Below are 24306 nucleotides of genomic sequence, written 5' to 3'. Positions count from 1 at the left end.
CAATCCAGGCAACATCCTTGTAAATCTCCTCTGCACCCTTTCTATGGCTTCCACATCCTTCTTATAGTGAGCCGACCAGAACTGAGCACAGTAGTACAAGTGGGGTCTGACCAGGGTCCTATATAGCTGCCTCTCGGCTCCTAAACTCAATCCCACAATTGATGAAGGCCAATGCTCCGTATGCTTTCTTAACCACAGAGTCAACCTGCGCAGAAGCCTTGAGTGTCCTATGGACTCGGACCCCAAGATCCCTCTGATCCTCCACACTGCCAAGAGTCTTACCATTAATACTATATTCTGCCATCATATTTGACCTACCAAAATGAACCACCTCACACTTATCTGGGTTGAATTTCATCTGCCACTTCTCAGCCCATGTTTGCATCCTATCAATGTCCCGCTGTAACCTCTGACAGCCCTCTGCACTATCCACAACACCTCCAACGTTTGTGTCATCAGCAAACTTACTAACCCATCCCTCCACTTTCTCACCCAGGTCATTTATAAAAATCATGAAGAGAAGTGGTCCCAGAACAGATCCCTGAGGCACATCACTGGTCACCAACCTCCATGCAAAATATGACCCGTCTGCAACCACTCTTTACCTTCTGTGGGCAAACCAGTTCTCGATCCACAAACCAATGTCCCCTTGGATCCCATGCCTCCTTACTTTCTCAATAAGCCTTGCATGGGGTACCTTATCAAATGCCTTGCTGAAATCCATATACACTACGTCTACTGCTCTACCATCATCAATGCGCTTAGTCACATTTTCAAAAAATTCAATTAGGCTTGTACGGCATGACCTGCCTTTGACAAAGCCATGCTGACTATTCCTAATCATTATGCCTCTCCAAATGTTCATACATACTGCCTCTCAGGATTTTCTCCATCAATTTAGCGACCACTGAAGTAAGACTCACTGGTCTATAATTTCCTGGGCTATCTCTACTCCCTTTCTTGAATAATGGAACAACATCCACAACCCTCCAATCCTCCGGAACCTCTCTCTTCCCCACTGATGATGCAGATATCATCGCTGGAGGCTCAGCAATCTCCTCCCTCGCCTCCCACAGTAACCTAGAGTACCTCTCATCCGGTCCCGGTGATTTATCCAACTTGGATGCTTTCCAAAAGCTGCTGCACAACCTCTTAATATCTACATGCTCAAGCTTTTCAGTCCGCTGCAAATTATCCGTACAATCGCCAAGATCCTTTGCCGTAGTGAATACTGAAGCAAAGTATTCATTAAGTACCTTTGTTATCTCCTTCAGTTCCATACACACTTTTCCACTGTCACACTTGATTAGTCCTATTCTCTCACGCCTTATCCTTTTGCTGTTAACATAGTTGTAGAATGCCTTGGGGTTTTCCTTAATCCTGCCTGCCAAGGCCTTCTCATGGCCCCTTCTGGCTCTCCTAATTTCTTTCTTGAGCTCCTTCCTGCTAGCCTTGTAATCTTCTAGCTCTCTATTATTACCTAGCTTATGCAACATTTCATAAGCTCTTCTTTTCTTCTTGACCAGATTTACAACAGCTTTTGTACACCACGGTTCCTGTACCCTGCCATCCTTTCCCTGTCTCATTGGAACACACCTATGCAGAACACCACGCAAATATCCCCTGAATATTTTTCACATTTCTTATGTACATTTCCCTGAGAACATCTGTTTCCAATTTATGCTTCCAAGTTCCTGCCTGATAGCCTCATATTTCCCCTGACTCCAATTAAACACTTTCCTAACTTGTCTGTTCCTATCCCTCTCCAATGCTATGGTAAAGGAGGTAGAGTTGTGATCACTATCTCCAAAATATTCTCCCACTGAGAGATCTGACACCTGACCAGGTTCATTTCCCAATACCAGATCGAGTACAGCCTTTCTCTTGTAGGCTTATCTACATATTATGTCAAGAAACCTTCTTGAACGCACCTAACTAACTCCACCCCATCTAAACCCCTCAGTCTAGGGACATGCCAGTCGATATTTGGGAAATTAAAATCTCCCACCATGACGACCCTGTTATTACACTTTTCCAGAATCTGTCTCCCTATCTGCCCCTGTTACAATTGGGTGGTCTATTAAAAAAAACACCCAGTAGAGTTATTGACTCCTTCCTGTTCCTAACTTCCACCCACAGAGACTCCGTAGACAATCCCTCCATGTCTTCCTCCTTTTTTACAGCTGTGACATCTCTGATCAACAGTGCCATGCCCCCACCTCTTTTGCCTCCCTCTCTGTCCTTTCCAAAACAGCTAAAGCTTGGCATTCGAAGTAACCATTCCTGCCCCTGAGCCATCCAAGTCTCTGTAATGGCCACAACATCATAGCTCCAAGTACTAATCCGCGCTCTAAACTCATCTGCTTTGTTCATAATACTCCTTTCATTAAAATAGACACATCTCAAACCATCGGTCTGAGCGCGTCCCTACTCGATCACCTGCCTATCCTCCCTCTCGCACTGTCTACAAGCTTTCGCTATTTGTGAGCCAATCACCTCTTCCTCTGTCACTTCAGTTTGCTTCCCACTTCGCAGCAATCCTAGTTTAAACTCTCCCTATTAGCCTTAGCAAACCTCCCCACCAGGATATTGGTCCCCCTGGGATTCAAGTGCAAACCATCCTTTTTCTACAGGTCACTCCTGCCCCAAAAGAGGTCCCAATGATCCAGAAATCTGAGTCCCTGCCCCCTGCTCCAATCCCTCAGCCTCATATTTATCATCCACCTCACTTTATTCCTATACTCACTGTCGTGTGGCACAGGCACTAATCCTGAGATTACTACCTTTGTGGTCCTACTTCTCAACTTCCTTCCTGTAGTCAGCTTTCAGGACCTCCTCCCTTTTTTCTGCCTATATCGTTGGTACCAATATGTACCAGGACCTCTGGCTGTACTCCTTCCCACTTCAGGATATCATGGACACAATCAGAAACATCCCGGACCCGGGCACCTGGGAGGCAAGCTACCATCTGTGCATCTTTCCTGCGTCCACATAATCGCCTGTCTGACCCCCTAACTATAGAGTCCCCTATTACTAATGCCTTCCTCTTCCTTTCCCTACCCTTCTGAGCCACAGGGCCTGACTCTGTGTCAGAAGCGCAGCCACTATTGCTTCCCCCAGGTAGTCCCTCCCCCCTCCCCCAACAGTACTTCAGCAGGAATACTTATTGTCAAGGGGTACAGCCACAGGAGTGCTCTATAGCCTCTGACTCCTGCCCTTCCCTCTCCTGACTGTTACCCACTTATCTGTCTCCCCAGGCCCCAGTGTGACTACCTGCCTATAGCTCCTCTCTATCACCTCCTCACTCTCCTTGGCCAGATGAAGGTCATCGAACTGCATCTTCAGTTCCCTAACCCGGTCCTTAAGGAGCTGCAGCTCGACACACCTGGCGCAGATGTGGACGTCCAGAAGGCTGGTAGTCTCCTGGTCCTCCCACATCTGACGCCGAGCACAGAAAACCGGCCTTACACACATACTTCCTGTCTGTATTCTACTCAGGCAGCCTACCTCGCCTTGACCCGTTAACACTGAAGCCCCGTTGAGCCAAAACCTTCCTACTCTGTCTCCCTCTACTCCGTCGCCTGCTCTGTAAGGTGTCTCCTTTTAAACTCTTCTTGCTGTTCTCACTGGCTGATGCGCTTGTGCAGTTGTGCCCCGATCAAGCCGCTGAAGAAATAACCATCTCCCTTTAAACTCTTCTCAGTTTGATCGGGGCACGACTCACTGGCTGACGTCCATGCGCTTGCGCAGTCGTGGCCCAATCAAACCGCTGAAGAAATAACCGTTCCCTTGAAACTCTTCTCGCTGTTCTCACTGGCTGACGTTCATGTGCCTGTGCAGTCGTGCCCCAATTAAACTGCTGAAGAAAAAAAATTGTCCAAGAGATTGCAGATGCTCAAATCTGGATCAACAGTCTTAAGTCCTGACGCAGTGTTTTGACTCAAAACATCGACAATTCCTTTCTCCACAGATACTGTTCAACCCCCTGAGTTCCTTCAGCAGATTGTTCCTTTAAATTGTCTAAGTGAAGTGTTCAGTTTTCTTTAGTTTCATGTTTTGATAGTAAAGCACTCATTTTGTTGAACTGTTGATCAGTTTTATTAAACTAATTGGGTATAGCTCTATTTGTATTTGTCACATTTTACTATGGAATTTTGTTTTGATTTCTTCTAGACCTGTAGTACTTATTCATCTGTTCTCTATGTACCAAGAGAAGCCACCAAGCCAACAATAGTAGGCAGCTCAAAATTCAGAAGTAGAGGACGATTTCCTGTTCTTTCTTACTTTTACAAGAAAAACAATGTAGGTATTTTTACCAATGAGTGTCCCTTGCTGGCTTTTCTTCTTAATTCCGACCCTCTTCCTTGATAATGACGTGCTTTATTTTTAAACAGGCTGCCATTTGCAGGTGTAGTCAGCCATTGTCAGGATTCAGTGCCAGGTGTGTGGAAGATGAACAAATGCTGCAAGCCATCAGCAGGTCCAATCCTGGGAGTTCTTTTGTATATGTGGTAGACACTAGACCAAAGGTAATTTAGTTTCCCAAATGTTGTATCAAGATTACTTACACGAGTCAGTGGGTTGAAATGCATTCTGATTTTCTGATTTTACAATTACTTCTGAATTAAAGATCATCTATAATATAATTTCAGAGAGTGAGGGCAGGATGAAATACATTTCATTGTTACCATCAAAGAACATATTAATTATATCATTTAACTGTGATGTATAGATTTATGCATCAGTTGATTTTATTGATGAGTGGCCTGACCTATGCATTTCAGGACTGCTCATAACACCATATTAATGCTGAGTCAGTAAGCAAACCCCTTTTAATTGATATAGAGGCAATAAAACAAGTTTGCAGAAAATACTTGACATGTAGAGCAGCATCTGTGGGAAATGAGTTAATTCTCCACCAGAGCTCCCAGTTAGTCATCAGTCTGAAGCATTTAACTATCTATACAATCTGCCCATTTTACTGAGTACTTCTGATATTTTATCCATACATGAAAATTATTAAGATGTGTTCTTAATTTTATTTTTTGATAGCTGAATGCCATGGCAAATAGAGCTGCTGGGAAGGGGTATGAAAATGAAGATAATTACTCCAATATTAGGTTCCAGTTTGTTGGTATTGAGAACATCCATGTGATGAGGAACAGTTTGCAAAAACTTCTAGAAGGTAATATACCTTTACTAGTTCTGCCTGTGTTTATTAAAAACTAGCAACATTTGAAACTTGGTTTAAAAATTAGTAAGAAAAATTAAAAACTAATATTATAGTTGGTTGATAGGTTTTGGTGTTTTAACTACTGACATACTATTGATGAAAGTTCTTGCCTCAGCATTTTCTGGTTTAGCTTAACTTTTGTGAACCCTACACATACCTTGGGCCCTTTTGTCTGATTTTGCAATTTACTGGATGATAACTCCAGGCAGTCTGGATGATGGCAAATTTTGTCATGCTCATTTGGAAAGAATTTTAATGTGGCTATGTAATTAATTTTGCTCTTTATCTATCAGAGCAATGTGAAAAATGGTCTGATAGATAATTTTTCACAGTGTGGGTGAAATGAGCCTTTAAGGGAACAGGTTTTCCTACAATGTTATAAATTCCGTATGTTGGATAGAAATAGAATAACTCTTGTCTTTTAACCAGCCGCATCATTCTTCCAAAGAAATTAAATGGAAGAGGGATGGGGAAGTGGCAATTTTAGCTTAAAAAAATCAATGTAATGATTTGGTGCATGGTTTAGAGGAGCCAAATTAATACATTAAGGTTATCAAACATTGTACTTGCAGAAAATAGTTGATATTTTTTGAAGTATTTCATTTATATGAGATATTTTCTCCCCGTTAGTAAATAGTATGCAAATTACCCTGATAACAGTGATGTTTAGTGAAAAATATTCTCATTATTTAACTTTTACGTACAAATATTGCCCTTGGGTATGGATTTGGAAGGATTGGAATGAGTTTTCATTAGAAAAGCCGGTGATATAATTGGAGGAAATATTATAAAGGAAATAGTAAACCGCTGTCAATAATGCTGATGATGTGCCTTTAAGTATGAGGGCTTCAAACAACTTTTGTTTTCATTTGTATCAGTAGGCAAGGGAAAATAAAACAATGTTGAAATATAAATAAAGAATATTATTTTACATTTTAGTATGTGAGTTGAAAACGCCTTCAATGAGTGATTTTCTTACGGGCTTGGAAAATTCTGGCTGGCTGCGACATATCAAAGCTGTCATGGATGCTGGTTTCTTCATATCAAAGGTAATGGCGTGAGCATTTTTATTTGAGAGTATTTGTCATTTTTTTTGAATCCCTATTTAATGATTCAGTGACTGAGCCACAGCTAATTCTGATAAATCCTTTTATAAAGGCTTTTATTATTCAAATGTTGTGAAATTTAAGACGTTACCTCTGATTTTACAGACTGTTCTAATCATTTCATGCAAGTAGAGTTTGGTATCCAATCTCTTTTGAATCACTTCATCATTTTGTCTAAAATTAGTTTTTCGCTTATTTAATGCCTGGGGAAACTTTAACTGAATTATAACAATTGTGAAATAACTCTCAAAGTAGTACTTCCCATACGTAGTCTCCCTCCCACCATAACTAGTACAACAAACTAATAACATTTATGATTAGTTTTCAAATTGGTCTAAAACAAAGCATTACTTTTGAAGTTATTATTTTACAGGAATTTTTTTTATGAATGCTTCGTACAAAATACATATAAAGAACTTGCTGTTTAAAATAATTTTTATTGTTCACAATTACTGCTAGGCTGTGGCTGAAGAAAATGCCAGTGTATTGGTCCACTGTTCTGATGGGTGGGATCGTACTGTTCAAGTTTGCTCAATAGCTGGCCTTCTCTTGGATTCCTACTATCGAACAATAAAGGGATTTATGGTAAGAGTTTATATGGCACATTACAGTTTTGGGATTTTGATAACGTTGTTTACAGACTCAACCAGCTGAACTTAGTTTTATATTCTATTGAATAAAATATATTGTATTAATTAAAATTAGTTTGCAGGCTGAGCAGGTAAAGGCGTTGGTTTAAATGGCAACACGCTCAAAGTGCTGAAGGAACTCAGCAGGTTAGGCAGTATCTTTGGAAATAAACAGTCAATGTTTTGGGCCAGGACCCTTCATCAGGACGAATGTGGCCTATATATTTGAGTATATGGCAGTACATTGTGCAGACTGAAACCTTATAGTCAATTTAGTTAAATTATTAGTCCACATTGTGTGGCTAATTGCGGCTGAGATGAGAAAGAAGTTATAAGACAGAAGGAGCCTACATTAAAGCCGTTCCTGAAGAAATGTGAAGAAGAAACATGGACTGTGTATGTGCTAATATTGTTTTGCATGAATTCTTCTTTACCATTGAAATAATGAGTGTGATGATAGACAAGGCATAACTTCATTTTGGTTTTATTGCTATATACCTGTAATTCAAAACCTGAGCATCACATGTTCTGAATGTTTCAGTGGCTGTGTCTCATTTTTATACCAGAGTGGAAACTATCTGGACACACGGGATTTGGACAGCAGCTTCTTAATTTCCACATCTAATTGTGCATATATTGTTGCTAGAATTTGGTTTTCTAGCTCTAGTAATGGTGAATGCTAATGCCGCCACTGAATCTGTCTCCCACCCCCACTCCAGTAAAATCCTGGCTAACATTTTATAAGTTGAGAAGATTCCTAAAATACCTAAATGTTTTCAGGTGGTCTCTGTCAAAGAACCATGAAAAATCTTCCCAACTCAAGCATTGATGATGAAAAAAATCAGGAAATTTCTACCTGCTCTGTATTCTGACAACCATGTGCTTTTTAAAATGAAGCTTCAAATAAAATGTCAATATGCCCAGGTTCAGGCAACAATTAAAATATAGTAAGAATAGAAGGATGCAATTGGAAATATTTGTGTGAGGTAGAATTCAGAATTTGGAATGGAGACAAGGATCTCAGAGCAGAGGCAAAACCCGGCCTTGATGCTGTTATATACTGTAATTATAGACTTTAACAATGTCTCCACTGAAGATTAGCAGTTCTCTAGAGAGTGAAAGGATATTCCTGACAATTGAATTATTGTGAAAGTGGAAACTTGACTTACAATTGAACAGATTTCAAAATTTTGAATAAGATCAGTGGGGTGATAGAAGTTGGAACTTGTATAAATAGAACACTTTTTTACGTAAATAAAAAGAAAGTGTTCAGTACTTCAGAGGAGTATTAGACTATGGAAATACAAAGTAATGATTAGACATTTATTTAGATCCAAAAGGAATTGCACATTGTTCATTGCTGATGTATCAGAAAGTTTTGTTAGCCAAGTATGTCATAAAGTATTATTTCTAATAATTTATCCTCATCAAAATGTGCTTTTTTTTCAAGGTTCTTATAGAAAAAGAATGGATCTCTATGGGACACAAATTTTCCCAAAGGTAATTGTGCTCACTTATTTGGGGGATGCATCAAGTAAACTTTATCATTGTTGTTTTCATATCCTTTTTCCCCTCTTGAATACAGTAAATGAATATATGAGCAATGAGTCACTTGGTCCCTGAAATTTGCTCTGTCATTCAGTAAGAGAATATCTGCTTAATCTCAAATCTGCGTTCCCATCTTCCTGTGGTAATCTTTCAGCCATTGCTTATTAAGTATCTGCTTTAAGATGATCCGAAACCACAACATTTTGAGGAAGTAATTTTTGAAGGCTCATTATGCATTGAGAGAACACATTTCATGACATAATTTTTAAATAGGGATTACTTGTTCTGATTTCTTACCATTCCACCTTCTCAAGACTCCTCAAGATCTTATGTTTCAATCATATCTAAATTCCAAATAATATAATAGCCTGTCCAACTTTTCCTGATAAAGCAATCTGCTCACTCAAAGTTTTTGTTTATAAAATCTCTCGAACAGTTTCCAACTCTTTAAAATAATTTGGGGAAGAATGGTACTCTAGATGTTTCAGTATCAACCTATGTAACTGAATCATAACCTCTCTTCTTTTGTGTTCAGTTCCCCTATCAATAAATACTTACATTCTGCTACCCTTTCTGAATTAATTGCTTTAACTATTTGTAACTATTTACGAATCTTACGTGAGGACAGAAAACCAGAACAGAATGTTACAAACACTTAGTGTGTCAGTTAGCCTCTGTGTAAAGAACAAAAGTTAACACTTCAAATCAAAGACTCTTCATCAAAGCTGGAGAAATGAGAAAACAAGTTAGCTTTACACTATTGGGAGAGTGGGGTGAAATAGATAAGGTAAAAGGAATAATTCTGAAAGAGTGAGGACAAATTAGCTTTCATATTATACTTGATGAAGCTATTGGGTTGATAAGAGCAGTTAGAGAGGAAGCATACACAGGAACCCGTAAAAGCTGTGGCATGCAGATGAATACCCTGGATCCGATTTGGCCGTTTCTGATACAACAGGAAAGTGAATTACCCAGACTGGATCTGAGTCCAGCAGGCTGCAATGTTACCAATTAATAGATAACCAAAAGTGACTGAACATTGATATTCCAAAAAGCAGTCAGTCAATCAAAATGTGGTTTTCTCACAGTGATTGGTTTCTTCCAATCTAATGTATTGCATTTGCTACTCGCAAAGCAGCCTTCCAGACTCTATATCTACTTCAGCAGTTTTGGGAATTTGCTCTCTCTCTTATCAGTTTGGCCAGTTCTGCAGCAATCATCTGTTCACATATCACAACTTTTACAAGTTCTGTTGTTTGCCTTTACTCTTTCGGGCAACTGAAAGTGACCGAATGCAAGCGCTATACATGACATTCTTTTAATATACATTTATTTTCCCCAATGTGATGTACATTTCTTCCATTCTAATATACCGCTCCTGGAGGAAACCCAAGTAGTCGTAGGGGGAATATGCAGCAGCACCTTAGGACTGCATTGAACTCAGGTGTATGGTAGTGTAATGGGTCCACGAGCAACAGCACCATTCTACCATTTATATCGTAGGGCAAGAGAATAAAAGCAAAAAAAACTGCAGATACTGGCAATCTGAAATAAAAACAAAACATGCTGGAAATGATCAGTAGATAAAAAGAGAAAATGATTTAATATTGCAGATGAAAGACCCATTTTCCCAAATGGGAAATGTGTTCTTCGTGTGCAGATAGTGGTAGAATAGCAGAGGAATTGATGTCAGTGGGGGGAGAGAAAAAAATTAGGATCATTTTCGGATTTGTGTCAGTAAGTGCTTAACAAGGACACAGTGGGCTGAAAGGCCTACTATGTCCTTGCCTCTATGATTATAGGTGTGGATCTCTGCATCTCGGATTAATACAATCTTCTCATCTTTTAAACAATATGCTTTTTTAAATTTTCCTGCCAAAATGGACAGTTTCAGAATTCCTCACCTGCCTAATAACCGAGAAGTCTGTGTTCAATGTGTGCCTTTTCATTATTTCCCCATTTTCAACAGCCAAGTCCTGAGATTGATTTGCTAGGATTCATTCCTAAAAGCTCTTTCCCTTGCTTCAGAGCTCTTTAATGCTTAATCCTCTGAAAAGATTTTTAATTACCTCTCCTTGTAGCACCCTATCTGGATCTGTCCACCGTAGGATGATTTATGTTGAAGTTATTATAAAAGTTGTTGGGAATAGTGAGGGAGGTAATGAAGCAGCTACTCCTGGATACGTCAGCATCTATGTAAGGAAAAGTATATGGACAGTGACAAAACGTAGCTGAGCAAAATATGCAGGCCTGCATACAAAGAAGAGCATCTGGGGCAAAATGCCTACTGGTGCCTTCAGGTCAGAAATAATGTAGATGAAGGAGATAATATTTTTAAGAAATATCGTTTCAATTTATAGTTTAGTTTAAAAGAACATTTTTATTCGTTTTCTGCTTTAACTTTCACAGATGTGGCCATCTAGAAGGTGACCCCAAAGAAGTTTCACCTGTGTTTACTCAGTTTATTGAATGTATCTGGCACCTGATGGATCAGTTTCCATGTGCTTTTGAGTTTAATGAGAAGTATCTGCTGGAGATCCACGACCACATCTACTCTTGCCAATTTGGTAATTTCATTGGAAACTCCCAAAGAGAACGTCAAGAGTTGAAGTAAGTTTCATTTAAGCATTAATGCCATGAAGGACCATTTAATGCTCTTCGATTATTATGTTGTCTTAAATTATCTTTGAATCCTTGCATTGTATCTTTAAATACCTCGCCAGTGAAGTGTAGCTTAAGCCAAATATAACAAATGTCCTGAATAATATTAATTGTTTTGCAATGGAAGCATAGAGACAATAATAAAAAAAGCTTTTCTGTAAATGCTCTTGTATGGAGAAGTGCTGTTGTATGGTGAAGATAGGAATCAGAACTCATAGTTTGTGTAACATTAACAGTCATCAGTCATAGCAACAAAGCAGCTGCAGATCTCCTCAGTATTGACAAAATAAAAGTCCATTCCTAAATTCTCTGAAGTCCATCACTTGCGGATTGGATCTGTGTACTACCAGACGAAGTTGGAACTCATCATGTCTTTGATGCGCTCTGTAAGTTAGAGCATTTACTGGATGGCTAGTTGAATGAAATAAACAGGAAGTAATCAAAGTGCACATAACAAATGTTCTTCATTGAAACTTGATCTCTTGAAGAGAGTAAAATTTGATGTAAAAGCAGCGGCAATTATTAATTCCTCATTGTTACTGGGTGTGATTTTAAAACAATTTAACCATCCTCTTAAATAATATGATTGCTTGTATAATTTGGAATACTTTTCTTTTAAAATTATAGAATACAAGAAAAGACTCATTCCTTGTGGCCGTTTCTACTGGGAAAGCACTATCTGTACCGGAATCCCCTGTATAAACCCAGTGCAATAAATACGGTGTTAAAGCCCAATACTGCTCCTTTTAATTTCAGGTAAGTTTTGAATCTGGAACTTAAATTCATTTTTTTGTTTTGTCTTGGTTATAACTTTTTTAAAAATTCTGTAAAATATTTTATGACAAGATTTCCTGATGTATGAAAAATGACAGGCATCAATGTAGAGAGGGAACAGTTAATCCTCAGAGTCTCACTAGGACTGGGAAAAGTAAGGTAAATAGGATTTTAGATGTAGGGAGGAGTGAGGGGAGGGGCAAACAAAGACGGAGATTAGGATAAATTAACTGACTAAGGGACAGTGGTGAAAAGGGGTAGTATTGGGGCAAGCAAGTGAACAAAAGGTCTGACTGGAGGAGGTATAAATGGGGAAGGTGATTATTTGAAATAATCAAAAGAAATTCTGATTCTGGAGATCTCAAAGTGCTGATAACTTTCCTGTTTTGCTGTCTGGAAAGTTGTAATGGGCTGGTGGCATACTTGCTATTATGACAACAGGAAATGTTGGAAATACCTAGCAGATTAGCCAACATTGTAGAGAGACCATCAAAATTAAAACTTCATGTTGATGACTCGAATGTCTTCTCAGCAATTCAGCTTTGCTAGCATTGGTATTTCAACCATCCGTAATTTTATGCTTTTTGATTAATAGCCCATGAGCTTAAATTGGCCTTTATTAATAAAATGTTAGAAGACAAAAGTTTGAAAGGATGGGATAGAGAATTACTCTCCAGTATCTACAAGCTTGGATCATGCTTGTTGTCTGTGTAAAGGAGACCCTGACTCTGCATTTGGTCTTCTCAGTGAACAGGAGCCCAGATTTTAGGCAGTAAATATCATATGATTGAAAGAAGTGTAAATAAATTAATCTGCATTTGATTGACTGCATCTCCCGCAACTTCTGCTTCTGAATTCTACCTGCCACCTTCCCTGCCACGTGGAGATATCTGTAAGCCCAGATGCAGTCTCTGCCACAGCTCCCAGCCTCACTCTCCTCTGTCTGCCATGGACCACTCTGACATTTCATCCTCCACTGGATCCACACCTTTAACTGTTAGTTCTTCAGCTTCATTACGTCCAGGAAGGATTGGCAGATTGCCCATCTTCAGACCGTAGCCCCTGCCAAACCCCGCTCGGACATTGACTTGTACGGATGTCTCCAGACTGCGGATCCCGCTGTCTCCAACTGCAGTTCTGACAGCCCTTGTCTCTTCCAGATTGCAGGCACCAGCATCATCAATTCCAGCTCCCAACAAATCTGGATGTCTTCAGCAACAAATTACACAGCCTCTAGCTTTGGCTGCAGCCCCGACCTCAGCTGCCTCCACCTCCAGTCTGAGAATTCTCCCGTTGGACCCCCTGGCTCCCATTCCCCCACCACCAACCTCTTCAGGCTCCTCTGTCACCACCCTACCTTCGCTGAACATCCCAGCCCTCCTTTCTCCTCTGACGTCACCATCTCTCCGCTCCCCTTCAATCCCTGTGTATCTCTGACCTTCTCTTTGAGGCAGAACATTTTGTCCTCAGCAAGGGCTTTGGCTTGTCTCCCTCCACCCACACCTCAGTGAATTCCTCATTCCCCCCCCCCCACCACCCCATGACACCAAGCTCTTCTGTTGCCTTCGTCTCTGAGCCCACTTCTTTGGCAAAGGATTCCCCAGCCCACACTGATGATCCTTTCTGTCTTCAACACATCCCTCTTCTTGAACACATTGCTCTGGAACTTTTCATCTCCAGTTGCCAATGGGGCATCAATTGGCACAACTTCAGCACTCTTATCTCCTCCTTGAACTTGCCTCCTCCAAACGCAATGCCCTTCACTTCTGCACAAACGCCAACCTCACCATCAAACCTGCAGATAAAGAGGGTGCTGTATTAGTCTGGCAGACTGACCTCTACCTTGCCAGGGCCCGGCAGCAACTCTCAGACACCTCCTCTTACTTAACCCTTGAGAAGGACCCCACTCCAGACCACCTGGCCACTGTCTCCTGCACCTTATCAACTCTGGAAATCTCCATTCTGCTGCCACCAACCTCATAGTTCCCTTACTGTCACTGTTCATTTCTACTTCCTACCCGAGATCCACAAACTGAACTGTCTGGATGGGCCCTTTGTTTCTGCCTGCTCGTGCCCCATTGAACTCATGTCTGCATACCTCAACTCCTTTCCATCCCCAAGGTTCAGTCCCTTCCCACCTATATTTGTAAAACTTCACATGCTCTTGATCTCTTCAGAAAATCTACTGGCCCTGACATTTTCACCATGGATGTTCAGTCCCGTTACTCTTATATTCCCTATCAAGAAAGCCTTAAATCTCTCCAATTCTTTCTCAACCACAGAACTAACCAGTTCTCCTCCACCACCACCCTCCTTCGCATGGCAGATCTGATCCTCGCCCTCAACAATTTCTCCTTTGGCTCCTCCCCACTTTCCCGAAACTCAAGAGGTAGTCAGGGGCACCTGCATGGCCCCCAGCTATGCCTGCTTTTCTGTAGGCTACATGGAGCAATTCATGTTCCAAGCCTTCCCTGGTAATGTTCCCCAACTATTTCTGCACTACATCGATAACTGAGTAGTGCTGTTTCTTACACCCATGCTGAACTTGTCAATTTCATCAACTTTGCTTCCAACCTCCACCCTGCCCTAAATTCACTTCCAATTCTGACACCTCTCTCCCTTTTCTCAATCTCTCTGTCACCATCTCCAGAGACAAACTATCTACCAATAGGTTTTATAATCTACTGTTTCCCACGCATCTTGACTGTACATCTTTCCAACCTGTCTCCTGTAAAATTACTATTCCCTTTTTTTAAGTTCCTTCCTTTCTGCTGCATTTCTTCCCAGGATGCGGCTTTCCAGGACTTCAGAAATTTTGACTTCTTCCACTCTAAGAAAGGAGGAAAGCAAAAGAGAGGAAATTATAGGCCAGTTAGCCTGACCTCAGTGGTTGGGAAAGCATTGGAGTCTGTTATTAAGGATGAGGTTTTGAGGTACTTGGAGACTAATGATAAAATAAATCAAAGTTAGTATGGTTTCTGTAAAGGGAAATCTAACATGACAAACCTGTTGAATTCTTCGAGGAAGTAACAAGTAGGGTGGACCAAAGAGAGGCAATGAATGTCAGTTACTTAGATTTTCAGAAGACATTTGATAAGGTATCTCACATGAGGCTTCTTAACAAGATAAAATCCTATGGTGTTACAGGAAATATACTGACAGGCAGGAGGCAGCAAGTGGGAATAAAGGGGGCCTTTTCTGGTTGGATACCAGTAACTAGTGCTGTTTCTTAGAGGTCAGTATTGGGACTGCTACTTGTTAATGATTTGGATAATGGAATTGATGGCTTTGTGGCAAAGTTTGCAGATGATACAAAGTTAGGTGGAGGGGTAGGCAGGGCTGAGGAAGCAATACGATTGAGCATGATTGAGCAAAACAAATTGGAAAAATGGGCAAAAAAGTGGCAGATGGAATACAGTGTTGGAAAATGTACAATAATACATTTTGGTAAAAGGAACAATAATATGGACTATTATCTAAATGGGGAGAAGTTCAAACATCAGAGGTGCAGACCCAGGAGTCCTCGTGCAAGATTCCCAGAAGGTTAATTTCCAGGTTGAGTCTCTAGTAAAGAAGGTAAATGCAATGTTGGCATTTATTTCAAGGGAATAGAATATAAAAACGAGATAATGCTGAAGCTTTATAAAACACTAGTCAGGCTGCACTTGGAGTATTGTCAACAGTTTTGGGTGCCATATCTCAGAAAGGATGTATTGTCATTGGAGAGAGTCCAGAGGAGATTCACGAGGATTATATTGGGAATGAAGGGGTTAACATATGAGGAGTGTTTGGCAGCTTTGGGCCTGTACTCACTGGAATTTAGAAGAATGTGTGGGGATCTCATTGAAACTTACTGAATGTTGAAAGGACTAGATAAGGTGGATGTGGAGAGGATGTTTTCTCTGGTGAGGGTATTCAGATCTAGAGGGCACAGCCTCAATATTGAGGGACGACCTATTAGAACAGAAGTAAGGAGGAATTTTTTTCAACAAAGAGTGATGAATCTGTGGAATACTCTGCAGAGGAGGCGAAGTCCGTGGGTATATTCAAAGCAGAAGAGTGTTCTGCTGAAGGTTCTTGGCCGGAAACATCAACTGTACTTTTTTCCATAGATACTACCTGGCTTGCTGAGTTACTCCAGCATTTGTGTGTGTTGCTTGGATTTCCGGTATCTGCAAATTTACTCTTGTTGTTGGTAGATTCCGGATTGGTTGGGGCATCAAGGGAGATGGTGAGAGGGCAGGTGTATGGGGTTGAATGGGATCCAGGATCAGCCATGATTAAATGGCGGAGCGGATTTGATGATCTGAATGGCATATTCCTGCTCCTGTGTCTTATGGTCTTGTATCCTCCTTCAAAGAACGGGTATTCAAAAAGTTGAATTTCCCCATGGGGATGAATAAAGTATCTATCTATCTATCTATCTATCTATCTATCTATCTATCTATCTATCTATCTATCTATCTATCTATCTATCTATCTATCTATCTATCTATCTATCTATCTATCTATCTATCTATCTATCTATCTATCTATCTATCTATCTATCTATCTATCTATCTATCTATCTATCTATCTATCTATCTATCCATCTATCTATCTATCTATCTATCTATCTATTCCCCCTGCTCACCATTGATGCTGCCCTCACCCACATCTCTTCCATTTCCTGGTCATATGTGCTCACCTCATCTCTCCACTGCCTTAATAGGGATAGAGTTCCTCTTGTCCTTACCTACCACCCCATGATCCTTCACATCGAACACATCGTTCTCTGCAATTTTCGCCATCTTCAGCAGAATTCCACCACCAAGCACATCTTTACTTCTCCCCCACAGTCTGCTTTGCGCAGGGATTGCTTCCCTGTGTGATTCCCTTGGCCATTCATCCCACCCCAGTAGTCTCCCTTCTGGCACCTGCCCATTCACCTCCTCACTCACCTCCATTCAAGGCCCCAAGCAGTCTTTCCAGATGAGGCAACACTTCACCTGTGAATCTGTTGGCATTGTCTGCTGTATCTGGTGCCTACGATGTGGCCTCCTCTGCACAGGTGACCACTCTGTTGAGTACCTCCACTCCATCTGCAAAAATTTCCCAGTGGCCAATCATATCTCCCTTCCTGCTCCAATATGTTGGTCTATGGCCTCTTCTGCCATGATAACGGCTGCTCTCAGGTTGCAGGAGCAACACCTCATATTCCATTGTAGTAGCCTCCAACCTGATGACATTAACATCATTTTCTCCTTCCGGTATTTTGATACCTCCCCCTTCCCCTTTCTTCTATTCCCCACTCTGGCCTCCTACCTCTCCCCTTCTCCTGGCTGTCACCTCTCCCTGGTGCCCCTCCTCTTTCCCTTTCTCCCATGGTCTACTCTCCTCTCCTACCAGATACCTTCTTTAGCCTTTTTCCTTTTCCACTTATCATCTCCCATCTTTTGCTTTCTGGCATCTTTCCCCTTCCTTTCCAGTCCTGATGAAGGGTATCGGTCCGAAACATCGGGTACTTATTCATTTCCTTAGATGTTGCCTGTCCTGCTGAGTTCCTCGTGCATCTGCAGAATCTCTTGTGTTTATAAATAAAGCTCTGTTTCCTCTGGAAAGTGTGTTTGGTCGCAGATGGTCGGAAGGAGAACAGATGTTGTATTCACTGCATGCAAAGGCTCTGTGAAAAGTGGAGTGAGTATGGTGGGGTTATAAGAGTGATCCAGAGCATCTTTTGCCTCTGAAGCATCTTCTGATAAGATAGTAGAGAAGATGTGTTAGTGGCAATATGTAGATGAAGATGATGCATTGTGTAAAGATAGATTAGAAAGTTGGCAGTGCTTTTTTGTTGTATTTGTTGATTATGACCTAGTCTGTATAAAGAGCCTTAAAATTAATCTTGTGTAGAAGGAATTGGTGTACCGTAAGCATGGGGATACCAGCCAGCCAGTCTTGTGGCTCCCAGTGTTCCCACTGTAAGTAATTCAGAGACCTTCACCTGCAAATGGTTGTAAGAAAACAAAGCACTTTAAAACTAAAACTTTTCTCCAAGCTCTTAAGTTCTAGTGAGATTCATGGGTTGAGTGATAGGCCCACACTCAGCTACAGGTAGGGCTCAGAGGACTTGGGTGTGGGTGTGATCATGTCCTTAAGAGGTGGGCAGTGAAGGAGATGTTGTAAACACAAAGTGCATTGCAGATGCTGTGGTCAAATCAAGACGTACAAAAAAGCTGGATGAACTCAGCAGGTCGGGCAGCATCCGTTGAAAGGAGCAGTCAGCGTTTCGGGTCGAGACCCTTCATCAGGACTAAAGAAGGAGGGGGCAGGGGCCCCATAAAGAAGGTGGGGGGAGGGTGGAAAACCAATCAGAGGAAAGATCAAGGGGTAGGGGAGGGGAAGCAGGGAGGGGATAGGCAGGAGAGGTGAAGAAGAAATCTAAGGGGAAAGCACAATGGGTAGTAGAAGAAGGCAGAGTCATGAGGTGATAGGCAGCTAGAAGAGGAGACGGAGTGAAGGAGGGATGGGGGAAAGGAGAGGGAGTGAATTACTGGAAGTTGGAGAATTCGATGTTCATACCAAGGGGCTGAAGACTACCCAGACGGTAGATGAGATGTTGTTCCTCCAACCGAAGTTTGGCCTCATCATGGCAGTAGAGGAGGCCACGTATGGACATATCCAAATGGGAATGTGAAGGAGAGTTGAAGTGAGTGGCAACCAGGAGATCCTGTCTGTTGTGGCAGACGGAGCGTAGGTGCTCGACTGCGTCGTGTCTCACCGATATAGAGGAGGCCGCACCGGGAGCACCAGATGCAATAGATTACCCCAACAGACTCACAAGTGAAGTGTTGCCTCACCTGGAAGGACTGTTTGGGGCCCGGAATGGTGGTAAGAGAGGAGGGGTAGGGACAGGTGTAGCACTTGGGCTTGCAGGGAAAAGTGCCAGATGGGAGATCTGTGGGGAGGGACGTGTGGACCAGGCAGTCGCGGAGGGAACAATCCCTGCGAAAAGCAGAGAGGGGTAGAGAGGGAAAGATGTTGATTGTTAGAGAAGGAGATGTTGATTGTGAGAGGTAAGAAGGATGAATAGTGCGTGTGATCATAACCAGCTCTTGGGAAGCAGTTTCTTAATATTTCAGAATGCCATTTAAAACAATATTTCCACCTTGCTTTAGATTGAAAGAACTGATAAATACCCCCCTTTCTTTGAAATGCTTTTAAGCAAACACCGTGAGAATATTCCTCACTATTGATGTATTTTTTTAAAATGTTCTCCTCTATGGGATAACTAAGACTGACTGTGGTAAAGAAGTCTTGCATTTTTTCATTTTCTGAATCAGAGCATCAACAAAGTGACTTAACAGCGATTGTCAGTTCCATGTAAAACGATTAGTATTCTTGCTGTCATGCACTCAGAGGGGAAAAGTAATAATTTTGAAATTCCTTTTGTAAGTTTCTGTTTGTTCCATTGTCAGACACTTTGAATTCACGTAGCATAGTTCTGTTCATTTTTAAAGATGTACATGCAAATTTAAAAAAAAATAAATGTTTCTCCTGTTCTCCTGTCTAGGTTCTGGTGTGGAATGTATAATCGTTTTGATCGAGGAATGCAACCAAAACAGTCAGTTCTAGATTCTCTGCAAGCTGCAGCAAAACAAAAATCCGAGCTAGAAGAAACTGTAGAAGATCTGAATCAGGTAAAAATATTTAAGGTTGCCATGCAAGAGTTCCATCATAAAAAAACTACCATGTAGTCTGTGAAGCCATACATTTCATATTGCAATCTGCTACCTTCAAGAGAAAAAAATAATGGTTGATGTTTGCACTTGTGATGCAGACATTTACCTCTGTTGCTTGTGCACAGGTTTCCTTAGTGCATCTCATCTGTAGTGTTTTCTTCTGCGTACAGCTGGATTATAAAATCTCCAAGCTCACTCACTGTTGGCAGACTATACTGGCTCCACTCCCCAACTTTTCCTCCGCTACATCGACGACTACATTGGTGCTGCTTCCTGCACCCATGCTGAGCTCATCAATTTCATCAACTTTGCTTCTAACTTTCACCCAGCCCTCAAATTCACTTGGTCCATCTCAGACACTTCTCTCCCCTTTCTCGATCTCTCGGTCTTCATCTCCGGAGACAGACTACCCACTGACATCTTCTACAAACCCACTGACTCCCATAACTATCTTGACTATACCTCTTCCCACCCCGCCCAATGCAAAAATGCCACTCCCTATTCCCAGTTCCTCCGTCTCCACCACATCTGCTCCCAGGATGAGGCTTTCCGTTCCAGGACTTCTCAAATGTCCTCTTTCTTTCAGGATCGTGGTTTTCCTTCTGGCGTCATCAAAGATGCCCTCACCCGCATCTCCTCCTCCACCCGCACTTCAGCCCTTAACCCATCCTCCCGTCACCACAACAGGGACAGGGTTCCCCTTGTCCTCGCCTACCACCCCACCAGCCTCCGGATCCAACACATTATCCTCCGCAACTTCCGCCACCTTCAACAGGACCCCCCCACCCAGCACATCTTTCCCTCCCTACCCCTCTCAGCTTTTCGCAGGGATTGTTCCCTCCGCGACTACCTGGTCCATACGTCCCTCCCCGCAGAACTCCCACCCGGCACTTATCCCTGTAAGCGCAAATGCTACACCTGTCCCCACACCTCCCCCCTTACCACCATTCCGGGCCCCAGACAGTCCTTCCAGGTGAGGCAACACTTCACCTGCGAGTCTGCTGGAGTTGTCTATTGCATCTGGTGCTCTCGGTGCAGCCTCCTCTACATTGGCGAGACCCGATGCAGACTGGGGGACCGCTTCGTCGAGCACCTCCGCTCTATCCGTCACAATAGACAGGACCTTCCGGTTGCCACCCACTTCAACTCTGCCTCTCATTCCCATCTAGATATGTCCATACATGGCCTCCTCTACTGCGTTGATGAGGCCAAACTCAGGTTAGAGGAGAAACACCTCATCTACCGTCTGGGTAGCCTCCAGCCTGGTGGTATGAACATTGAATTCTCCAATTTCTGGTCATTCCCTCCCTCTCCCCCTTCCCCTATCCTAGGTCCCTCTCTGCCTCTCTCCCCTTTCAACTTTCTGCTCCTTTATCGCTACAGTTCTTTCATGCTTATCCCCTCCCCCCTTTATCCTTCCTCTGATTGGTTCTCCACCTGGCGCCTCTAGCCCTTCCCCCTCCCCTATCTCTATTACTGGGCTTCGGCCCTCTCCTCCCCCCCATTCCTGATGAAGGATCTCGGCCCGAAACGTTGGCTACTCTTTTTTCACGGATGCTGCCTGGCCTGCTGAGTTCTTCCAGCGTCGTGTACGTATTCTATACAATTGTCTTTGTATGGTGTACTCCGTTGTATTTTTAGCAGGGCATTGTGGCATACCAATCCAACTAATCTTTCTGAGGGTTTACTAATCTTTCCGAGGCATGGAAACCAGAGGGTTAAGGGAATAACCCTACCATTGTGTATGGGGCAGTGTTCACTGAATAGAGTTCATGGAATATTGATAGCAGCAGTCACAAGAACCTTTTCATTTTACATTTCAGTCTCATTGAGAATCATTGGGTCTTATCTGTGAACAATTTCCAAATATCAAGAAAACTAGTTTCTCTTGAATTTTGTTTTGGTTTTGTGCAGGACTTTTGTCATTGAGAATGCTTATTAATGGTTGAGCATTTAAATTTATGTCAGTGCATAACCCAGATCTTCATGATTACACCAGAAGTACAATAGAGTAGCTGGATCCATTTACATAGCCAATTAAGTTGCTGAGCGTCAAACTCCATGACTTTAGATCTATTATTGCAACTCTATTCCCTTTGTCCAATGGTTTGAATATAAAATTGACAAACTGGCATTAGTGCAACACACAGAGAACTGGAAGAACTTAGCTGGACAAGCAGCATATGTGGAGGGAAATGGATATTCAGCATTTTAGGTCAAGACCTTTCATCTGGAGTCCAACATACGCTGTTTTGATCTCCAAACATGCTTGTGGTGCTTTGGAGAAATGTGAAAATGTTGAAAATGTATTTTATTATATAAATTATTTAATGTCCTTTCATAATTGATTTAATATGCAGCTGAAGCTGATGTATATTCCTTTGTTTTTTTTCACACAGGAACTTCTTCATGTAAATGAATCGCACTCTGGTGCTTCTGTTACCTTATCAATGAAGCTTTCGACTGAGGAACACACTCCCCAGATTCAAGTATTAAATGCTTCTCAGGACGATACAGAAGAAAACAAAGTTCCATTAGCAAATGGCATGGAGGATTTAGTAGAAACTATTTCTGATGGGAGTGAAGAAAGGGAAAATATACTGGATTCTTCATTTACGCACGAGTCCACTTCAAATTACACGGACTCCCTTTCCTTAGTCAAAATGAGCATACAAGGGGACGAAGAACATCATGAAATCTTTCAAGACAAGGTTGAAAAATAGTTACTCATTTTGAAACAAATTGTTTTTGTGTTTGTTCCCAAGCATATTTTGTCTTAATATTTTCATATTATTCTGCAAAAGTGTCAAAAGGGAAAATGCCAAGAAATAGCTGTGTAACAAATATATTCCAGGTTTAGAAAAGGAATCTATCTCGCTGCTTAAATTACATGATTTACTTCAGAGAGACAATTTTATAAGAAGCACACTCTTGGTATTAATGCTAATCCATTAGGAGGCCCTGGTGGATATTTGGTGAATGTCCATAATGGATGGGAGATCGTCATTACTTTGGCCCTGAATTCTTCTTACAAGGCTTCTGAATTCCTGATATGCCCCGAGTGATGAGGCTCAGATGTTATAATCTGTCCAGTTATTGCAGATGTATTTTATTGTATTTGTCAACTTTTAAAGTTCCAATCTTCGTAAGTAGCTTCATTGTAGTATTTCTGAGTTTTACTACTGAAGAAACCAGCTTTGGATATGGTAAAGCATTTTAGAAACCCAAACTGGCTGCTTTGTATATATTGAGTATAACCAATATGTTTTCTAAAATTGGAAATTATTAAGTTTTAGCTGTAATAAACTGATGATGATTGTTTCCCTCTTTAATTATCTTCAGTTTTTCCCCCTCAGCTATCTTTCTATTCCATATCTTTTGATATGGCTTTTCTGCTGTCACCAGCTTTGTGATATATTAGCTAACTAGCTGTTTTTATGTAAACTTGTAAGATAAATTATTCTCCAGTTATATTCAAATCCATTTGTGTTCTCAACATGTCTTCAACTTGCATTTCCCATCTAAAGTGTAAGAAATAAGAACTTGAGCAGCTGAAGTGTTGTCATTAACTAACTGTGAATATCTAGCATTAGAGATAGTCACTTGGCTAAGGCCATCTACAGTCCTATCAATGATCAAGCAACTCAGAACAAGGAAGGGAATTTATTCAGGCTTTGGTGTGGAAAGACCCTTTATGAGATGTGTCCTTGGAAGTAGCTGCAATTCAATTATTTTCACAGAATGCCTTGTGAACAGGTTATACTATTATTCTGCTTGTTATGAAAAGTTACCACAGTTCTTTCAATGTGATTGTGAGATGTTGTCACCTGATACTGCCTGTTGAACAGTATTTGTTGCAGTTAGTGCTGATGTCTTATTTCATTTGAGATTTAGAAATATGAATCTTTTTCATGAGATTTAACAAAAAGTTTATTTTCTAATCATTAAAGAGTTATCATTTGTATTTTTAATGTTGGCTTATTTTCCAGTTTATTCAAATTCTGAACTTTTGTTATTATTTGTCATGTCTCCAGATTCAGTTTTCGAATCTAATCTAGACTACCCAGTACCGCTTCCTAATACCAAACCCAATACAGTGACCCAGAAGGTCATTCAGAGTCTATTTTCTTCAACTATGTTGGGGATTTGTGATGTGCAGAATACTTTGCCAGACTTGCAGTGTTCTTGTCCACTGGTGTTGCTTGCTGTCAGTAGCAGATTTTCTCTTAGGATCTCATCAGAAGCAAATGAGTAAATATTAACTGCAAGTGTCATTAAACTTAACTTCTCTAAAGCCTTTATTTCATGACCATTTGTCACCTACTTTATTTTTGCAGCAATTTGGTTACTTTAAATATGGATCGTACAGTATGTATTTGTGTAAGACAAGATATTTATTTCACACTTCAAGAACGGAAAGGAGGACACACAAATGAATCATTGCGATGGAAATTGCTGTGCTTCATATTTGGGAGTGCATTTATTTGCAAACCAGGTTCTGCTCTCCTTGCCTTCTCTGTCGGATCACATTTCTGAAAATAAGATAAAATTTGGACTATTGCAACTTTTGTTACCATGCTATCACAATAATTGCAGTGGAGAAGATATTTTTAAGTGGGTGGAGAATGGTAGCTTTA

At 41.3% G+C, this 24306-nt stretch overlaps 1 protein-coding gene across 1 annotated transcript in view; it reads left to right on the top strand.

Moving 5' to 3' along the window:
• The window catches only part of mtmr8 (myotubularin related protein 8), a 42342-nt gene extending 18702 nt beyond the window's left edge, over positions 1-23640 (top strand). The window contains exons 5-14 of the mRNA XM_073058050.1: positions 4174-4302; positions 4395-4529; positions 5053-5185; positions 6173-6282; positions 6799-6924; positions 8419-8468; positions 10926-11126; positions 11805-11933; positions 19501-19627; positions 22069-23640. Coding sequence (XP_072914151.1) covers positions 4174-4302; positions 4395-4529; positions 5053-5185; positions 6173-6282; positions 6799-6924; positions 8419-8468; positions 10926-11126; positions 11805-11933; positions 19501-19627; positions 22069-22392 — 1464 coding nt within the window. The 3' untranslated portion in view covers positions 22393-23640. The remainder of the gene's footprint in view (positions 1-4173; positions 4303-4394; positions 4530-5052; positions 5186-6172; positions 6283-6798; positions 6925-8418; positions 8469-10925; positions 11127-11804; positions 11934-19500; positions 19628-22068) is intronic.
• The last annotated feature ends 666 nt before the right edge of the window (positions 23641-24306 follow it).

The sequence above is a fragment of the Hemitrygon akajei genome, chromosome 10 (assembly GCF_048418815.1).
Source record: "Hemitrygon akajei chromosome 10, sHemAka1.3, whole genome shotgun sequence".
NCBI lineage: Eukaryota > Metazoa > Chordata > Chondrichthyes > Myliobatiformes > Dasyatidae > Hemitrygon > Hemitrygon akajei.
Note: the sequence above shows the minus strand (reverse complement) of the source record. Positions and strands in the feature narration are given on the sequence as shown.